Raw genomic sequence first — 8,204 nt, 5'->3', positions numbered from 1 at the left:
AAAGGCTAACGGCTCTACACCTTCTCCACGGCTTGTCCTCGGAGATCTTTGTAGGTTTAGGCCTACTCTTACTTCTTCTCCTCATTGTGGTGGATGGTGCAGCCGTTTGCCCTATCTTGACGGAGGTTAATGGCGATATTCATCGTCCTGATGGATTTCGGGCTGGGATTGGATTATTGTTTGGGGATGGAGATCGATATGGGGCAGACTCTGTTCCTGGTTTCTTGAGTTGGGATGTTGGCGACCATGAGTTGCTCTTGGTTTTTCCGGTTAGATTCATGGACTTTGAGGCGGATTGGTTGACGACATCGGTTGATGGTGGTGGCGGCGGCTTGTGGGTTCCAGATATGCTGGGTTGTGTCTCTGACGGCGGCAGCTATTTAGGGGTTCTAGGCTACAGCGGTGGTTGTGCTGCATCTGGGTTTTGGTTGCAATTCTCTACTCGTGCCGGCACTGGCAGCAACAATGCAGATTGGGACAAGGCTACCCTGTTAAAAGGGTTGGATCCGCTAAGTGGTGATGGTGACAGTGATCATGCTATGGTGGTGGACGACCAAGTTGTGATAGCGGCACCGGCGGCGTTGCTGCCGTCGATGGAGATTATGTGCATGCTAGGGTTTGCCATGGTTTGGAATATTTGGCCTCAAGTGGGCTGGATGGATTGGGTCTCTATGGCCCATAGTGCTGTTTAATTTTTGTTTGGGTCGCAAAAACCAGTACCTTAGTTGGAACCTTTTTATGTAAGCTTCGAGGTTTCTAGGTTTTTGTTAGCATAAAAGTGCGTGAATTTACCAAAAGGTGGGTGTACTCGGGATTTTTTGAGATTTTATTCTTCTAGAATAGGGTTTCATGAGGTTCTAATGAACGATTCTTTCTGTCGACCCCATAGGGGTGTTTCGTTTTTGTACTGCTTGCTGAATTATAATGAAAGGGCTGACCTATTTCCATAAAAGTTACTCTAATTCTCTTAGACACTTAGTAGCATAACATACATTTTTAACTACTTGAACAGCTTCCTTTTTGATCAATAGTTTATGACCATTATGTGTGCAAATAACAAATTAATAAGCAAAACAATATTCTCACTCCCCCCCCAAAAGCTCTATAATAATAGAATAACAATTTATAGTACTTCTATTATTCATTTCCATTTTCAATTCTCATTTCACACTTTTCATTTTCTTTGTTCATAAAAACTTTTGAAGGAAAAAAAAAAACAAGAGAAAATGCATTCAAAGTTACTTTATACAAGAAAAAAACTATGATGCAAGAGAAAGAAATTAGACAAAGGTCTTTCTCATCAATGTAACAAGATCATGAAACGAGAGATAGAGAGCCATCATGTATAGTAACCAAATAATCTTGTAAAACGGCATATAAGACATAGCGAAATAAATAAAAAAGAATGCCCTTCAAAAATAAAAAAGAATGAACAAATTTAATTCTGCAACCTATAGCATGAAAACTTAGCTTAGGAAATCCATAATTAAGCATGAAACATTAGGCTTGAAAAACCTGAAATTTTTTGTTAATTAGTTACACAAGCTTTGATCGTTTTTCAATAACTATCTCAATTTTTGTTTAGTAAATAAATAATTATGGGAGCATTTAAACTCATATTTAATATTGCAAAACATTTCTTTTTATGAGTAAGGTTAAGTTAGGTATTTGAACTATTAAGTAGTATCTACTTTTAAAGTGATTAATCTGACCTAGCTTTGCTAGGGTTTACTCGACGGTGATGACCTTCAACAAAACTTCCAATCTGACCGACAGTAGTGATCTTCGACTACGATGGCGGGCATATCCGTTCTTCTTTTGTCTGGCTGGTTCGTGTGTGACTATGGCGGGGTGCCCTCTGGCGTGCCCATCTGACTTTTCTTTGCGGTCCAAGGATGGTGATGGATGTTGGACATTTACTGCTTCCGGCGTCGTCTCATTTGGGAGACAATCTTATGGCGGATGGATTTGATTATGGAACCGACGGAGGTCGTCGGGGTTGGTATCTCGGCAAGACTTGATTTCGAGCGTTTTAGACGGCTTCAGAGCGAGGATCGGTGGCAGATTGTGTTGAGCCTCAATCGACTGTGCTTGCAGGTTTTTGGCGTTGGGCATAGGCTGCACTTGAAAGCGATACCAACGGAGGTTTTGGGTTGGATGAATGGAGATCTGCGGTGACGGAGGTCGATGGTGGCGTCCGACTAGAGTGGATTGGCTTGTCTCCTTGCTGGGTAGACTGCTTCTGGGATCCTTGCTTTGGGCTCTCCAGGCTAGGGTTGACAAGTACTATTTAAATTTTGTTTAGGTCGCAAAGATCAGATGCTTGGTTGGTAACTTTATTAAACTTCTTCTAAGCATCTAGGTTTTTGTTAGAATAATGGTGCGTGGACTTTATAAAAGGTGGGTGTACTCTGGGTATGCTGGGTTCTATTTGTTTTAGAATAGGATTTTGTATGTCCTAAAAGATGGCTCTTTACTATCGACCCCATAGGGGTGTGTCGTTTAGTACTGCTTGCTGAATTATAAAACCGGGTTGACCTCTTTCGATTCAAAAAAAGAAGAAAAAGTTAGGTATTTAAAAGAGGTTTACTTAGCAAATTTTAAAAAGCAAAAAAAGAAGAAAATATGAAGATCCTGAAAAGTTTATTAGAATTAGTGGTAGTCTTGGATAGACCGGCCAAGGCCTAATACTTGACGGAGTGGGCTTGCGTTAACAAGACCCGGCTCTTAAGTCGTCGGAAACCCGCAACCGAATTCTTATGTTCGCAGAGAGAGAGAGAGAGAGAGAGGGGTTTTGATTTTTGGTCTACAATTTCCATTCGGTGAAACCAATATCCGATCCTTTTCTTTCCCTAACGGTCTGATTTTAGGGTTTTCTCCCATCAGCTTCATCACCCTAATTCGCCACCATGACTGAGGTATCCTCCCCCCTTCACTCCATTTTTTATTTCCTATATTTTGATACTCGTTTGCAAAAACAATGGCTTTTCTTGATTTCACTGATTCTTTTGAATTTTAATTTCGTTGGATTAATTTGATTGTTTGTATGAGACTATCAATAGGGCCAATCACTAATGCGAAATTCAATCGCAGAATAAGATATGCTAGGTTTTGTTGAATTGAGGTTGATTATATGCTCTATAGTAAGTACTCTGTGTTTCTCAGAATGCAATTGAAGCTTGTTTATTGGGGTTCTCTGTTTCAATATTATAACTTAGCAGTAATGTAATTACTTATACTCAAAAGCCTTGAAATTTTGTTTGAATTTCGCAAGCATAGTGGTTCTGTAGTTCGTTATTTGTTATCGAAAGAATTTTGTCGTAGAATTCTTTAAAATTTTTGTATAGAAGTGATTTTCGAGGGGTTTCCATCTGCTGACACTTGATTGTCTTACATTGTTATTGTTTTTTTTTTTTTTTTTTTTTTTTATCTGTTTGCAGTATTGGGTTAGCCAGGGAAACAAATGGTGTGACTTCTGCAAAATCTACATATCAAACAATCCTTCTAGCATTAGAAATCATGAGCTTGGTACGCGTCACAAGGATGCTGTTGCTAAGAAGCTTGCTGATATGCGAAAAGACAGAGCTGCTAAGGAGAAGGAAGAAAAGGAAGCAGAACGTGCCCTCTTGCAAATTGAAGCAGTGAGTATTAGAAAATCATTTCAAGGTTATGATAAATCTATATATGTGCGTCTATTCCGGTGATGGAAGATTTGGCAATTCTATGATGGTAGTGCATCACCCATTTAGTAGTACATATAGGTTTCTCATATATTTGTCCCCAGAGTTGTTACTTTTTAAAACTTCAAACCTCATTTATTTTCAAATGAAATTAACTTCCGCAAATATTACCCTTATCACCAGTCAATATGTTTCCCCTGTCATCACTGAATACATTTTAAAGTCTAAAAGTGAAATATTGTAGATTTAGCCTTGTCAAGAGAAAAAAAATCTTCTATTCTATGAGACATTGACCTCTTTTTTTTTTTTTTTTCCCCTTTATTTCTTTCTTTCTTTCTTTCTTTAAGCTGAATTTTTCTTTGACCTAAATGTTTGCAGAAAGCTAAGCGCAGCTATCAAAAGGATATGACGAACTTTCAGGAGGCTAGAGATACTCATGCTCTTGCACTAGATGTTGGGGATGATGGTGAAGAGAGTAAGTACAGTATGTTTGTAATTCCACAGATGTTGCAATTTTAGAATAACACCATTCTCTGAGATAAGGCCTAGTGTGATCACATCCCATCCATAAGTTGATCTTTCACAATCTCCTGTAGAAAGCTTATTTGTTCACCTCAGCCATAAGGTTTATGGTCTAAAAGTACCTTGTAGGTGGCCCATGGGGATCTTAGAATAGCTGAGCTAATTTCCTACAACTCAGTTACTTGACTGACTCACTGAGAACCATGTCTAGGCTATTACTATGACAATTTTACAATACAGAAGCTTTATTCCTCATTCCTTAAGAAGCTAAGCTTGAGGAATTCTATGCTGAATTAGGTTCTTGCATCTGATGTAGGAGTTCTATGCTGAATTGTTCTTAAGCATGATATGATCATCCCGTAAAGCATTTTACCAAAAAAGCACTTTACAAGGAAAAAAGATAAAGAAAGAACAAAACAAGAGTAGAATCTAGGAAAAATATGCCTTTCTTTTTCTTTTGAATTTTAATTTTGTTTCCCTTACAAGTGCAACAATAAAGTCTAAAAGCTCTGGTGTAGGGCAGGGAAAGAAATGTATCTGAATGTAAGCTGATTAAAAAATTATATTACGTTGATGAACAATAAGCTTACCCTTATTAGACATTTTATGGGTCTAACTTAAGTATGTTTTTGAATGGCATAGTATTCCTTAGTTCTTCTGCTACTAGTTGTGGACTAGATTATTCCCTTTACCCTTTTCAATTAACTCCTTTGGTAGGCTGGCCAAATATCTGGTCTAAATTTGGAATATCAGGAGACGACATTGCATGTGAGTGAAAAATTAGTCTAGAAAGGACAAGGTGAAGCATGCTTTGAGGTTTGTTCTTGTTCGGTCTGGTTGTCGGTTCGCAACAACTGTGTAAAGCAGATTTTCCTAAAAGTAAGGCTGGAACAAATTATTACTAATTGATAACATTTATAATAATAGCAATAATTTGTTCCAACCTAAGACATAACAAAATCAATGATACTTGTTTCTAGTATCCTTCGGTTGTTTCAAGATTTTTATATTATTATTTTTTTATGGCCCCCCATTGCTATCTTGAGAAGCATGCCTGGGCGTGGGGAATTCATGAATGTATCTTATTTCAAGCCTAGTAATGTTAAAACTGATTCAAATCTGTTCGATGACAGAATGGCAGTATGACAGCGCTTCTGGTTATTACTACCATCAAAATAATGGCTTTTGCTATGATGCGAACTCCGGTTTCTACTATTCTGATTCTATAGGTATTGAGTCATTTCACTTATATTTTATTTATTTATTATTATTTTTTTTTTTGACTTAGTAGTCCTTCCAGAATATATGTTGTAGTTGGTTTGTTAACATTAAGAAACACAACAGGCAAATGGGTGACACAGGAAGAGGCATATGCAACCCCTCAGTTTTTGTCAAATTCTGGACATAAATCAACAATGTTGAGGAAGCAAACGCCAACTTCACAGACTGGATCAGCTTCAGAAAATAAAGGTGCTGATAAAGCCAAAAATGGGCCTCCACCTGGGCCAGTGATTCCAACTTCTTTAAATTCTATGAGATCTGTTAAAGGTGCTCCCTCTAAAGTTGTCGTTGGCAAAAGAAAGAGGCAAGAGCAGAAGCCAAGGGCTATGACTGCAGAAGAAGCAGCTGCACTTAAAGCAAGGGAGGCCGCCAGGAAGAGAGTTCAAGACAGAGAGAAACCATTGCTTGGCCTTTACAGGCCACAATGATTTAGCTTCTCCATCAAGTTTGTATCTGCAACATAAAGGGTAAGTTTTGATTTTTTTTTTTATTTGTTTATTTTCTTTTATTATTGTTTCATTAGTCTAGATTCCAGCATACAAGTTTTCTGCTGGGTGCTGGTTTGAGCTCTACCTTTTTTTTAGCCAATGTTTTTTTGCTCCCATCTCCTTTCTTTCCCCTTATCATACTCTATCTGGTTCCCTGCATTGTCTGATTTTCATGATTGAGGTTGTGGGAATTGGGGGCGTGTTGATGTTTTCCAGCTTAATGAATGGTTGCATACACCATCTATAATGTGGTGCAGCTATGCACCTTAGAGCAAGGTGAGACCTTAAAATCTGAGGCATCTATGTATTTAGTGATCTGCCGAAAAGACGATTGCTGTATTCCTGAGGCATATGTCTCAGGGGTAAGGCATCTGCACTAGTTTTTAAAACTCAATTCTTCAAGACCCATTAATGTTTTAAAGTCCCAAATGGCTTTCATTGTTATATCACCTAAGCGAGTATAAAATACCTTGCATATGCTTTTCCATTGGAACCATAGGTGTCATGTGAGAAAACTATTATAATCATAATGAAACAACTGATGTAATTAGCTGGCAGCTTTGAGTACAGCTGTTGGTTTTTAGCTGTTAGGCCTGAGAGGAAGGCCCGAAATACTTGAGGCGGTTAGGTAATCTAGTGAGTGTCAAAAAGGTGATTGCTGTATTCCAGAGGTATATGCCTCTGGTTAATGATACCTAAAAGAATATGTTCATTACCCAACTGGGAAAAACCCGTTTCAAATTTTCGAAGTCCCAAAAGGCTTACTAGCCTAACACGTGTTAAATACCTTGCATCATGCATTGCCATTGGTTCGTATGAGAAACTATATAGTGAAGCAACCGATGTTCTTAGTGGTTAGCACTGAGTACAAAAGCTTCAATAATCACCTAGCACTTATATTGCTTATTCTGAGGAAGCAATGGATCCGCAAAAAAGTTGATAATGCTGAGAAGTCTTTTTTGAAACCTATAGGTATTGTAGCCAGGGAATGTAAAGTGTAATGAACATTTCATGTGCCATCATAATTTCCACCTAGGACAAGTGGATTTAGGATGCAATGAGTTTCGCAAACGTCTGGGCTCAGGAATCACACTAGACATGGTTGAGATGGGAAAAGGTTATATGAGTAAATGACCTCACTATTGCCTGTCATTGCTTACTGATTGATATTTGGAGTTGTTTCGTCACAATCTCAAGAATCAGATATATATACATATTTTACAGGATTTTTTTTTAAATAAAATAAACATTTTTTACAGGATTGAGGGCTTGATAGTTGCTTTTTTGTTTATTTTTTATTTTTGGAGCCTGGAGTAGTAATTACACATGTGGATTCGATTTCCCAGACCCCAGTATTAAAGGGAAAATGACATCTTACATAATTAGTTATTTACTTATTTTTCTACTGTTCTCATTGCTAACCCATACTAGTTTATGGACTTCAACTGATGTATCTTTTATATGCTAATGCATGTGCTCGGAACTATTTTGCAGAACTTTGTGAAGAATTTGGAATGCAAGTATGTAATTCATGCAGCTGCTGGTCCAAATATTTGGATTCTAATATGATGTCTGCAATTATATTCCAATAGCTAATGGTTGCTCAGTAGCATTGCAAATTTGGTGAGTAACAGTACCCAACGTGTTATTTGTATAATGTTGTGGGCTTGTGGCGATATTGATTAGTAGGTTTTGTCATGAAAGATGTTGGTTAGTAGGTTCTTTCAAAATGATGGGACTGGGCCTTCTTCGATCTGCAAGTGCTGGACAATAGGCTGAAAGTAATCTCATAGCTCTAGCTTTTGTTTTACTTTCACTGCTTTTTCCCATTCTAGTATGGGGGATTCAAATTTAGTTTATGATTCAGAAACAAAGAGCACTCTGCTGTTCAAGGTCATCATTGCAAAGAATTTACTAGCTGACATGAGCAGCTTGCAGGTGTGTAGTTCTTAAGCATTGCTTGTATGACATTTTCCATTCAGCAAACGTCTGTTAAACTTAATAATGTTGCAACTTGAGCATGATATGTGGATGCCTAGGGGTTCCCAGCACCATGTCTTTAAAGTTGGTAAACATGTATGATGTCAAATCGTGGGGATTTACACTTTTAAATGTAACTCCTCGTTTTTTCCTAAATGATTGATTTCACTATCTTTTCAGGTGCCTCTGGGAACCATATTAACATGATATTTATCGATGTCAAACCATCAATTTGAATAAATAATCAAGTAGA

At 37.8% G+C, this 8,204-nt stretch overlaps 1 protein-coding gene across 3 annotated transcripts; it reads left to right on the top strand.

The window, feature by feature from the left end:
• The first annotated feature begins 2,654 nt into the window (after window positions 1-2,654).
• Window positions 2,655-7,976, top strand: LOC133735530 (zinc finger protein ZOP1). Of its 3 annotated transcripts, none has more exons than XR_009859086.1 (7): window positions 2,655-2,918; window positions 3,441-3,641; window positions 4,059-4,155; window positions 5,336-5,431; window positions 5,547-5,950; window positions 7,466-7,594; window positions 7,676-7,976. XR_009859086.1 is itself a non-coding variant. In XM_062162935.1 (6 exons), exons 1-5 carry the CDS (start codon window positions 2,910-2,912, stop codon window positions 5,909-5,911), a joined length of 768 nt encoding a protein of 255 aa, XP_062018919.1. In that variant the 5' UTR covers window positions 2,655-2,909; the 3' UTR covers window positions 5,912-5,950; window positions 7,466-7,976. The 3 variants fall into 3 exon arrangements, 1 of the variants encoding a protein (XP_062018919.1); XR_009859085.1 differs by having other exon boundaries at window positions 7,466-7,752; window positions 7,839-7,976; XM_062162935.1 differs by having other exon boundaries at window positions 7,466-7,976.
• Window positions 7,977-8,204: the final 228 nt, after the last annotated feature.

This window comes from Rosa rugosa, chromosome 3 (genome assembly GCF_958449725.1).
Source record: "Rosa rugosa chromosome 3, drRosRugo1.1, whole genome shotgun sequence".
In the NCBI taxonomy this organism is placed as follows: domain Eukaryota; kingdom Viridiplantae; phylum Streptophyta; class Magnoliopsida; order Rosales; family Rosaceae; genus Rosa; species Rosa rugosa.
The sequence above is the reverse complement of the archived record's forward strand: the minus strand, read 5'-3'. Positions and strand labels throughout refer to the sequence as shown.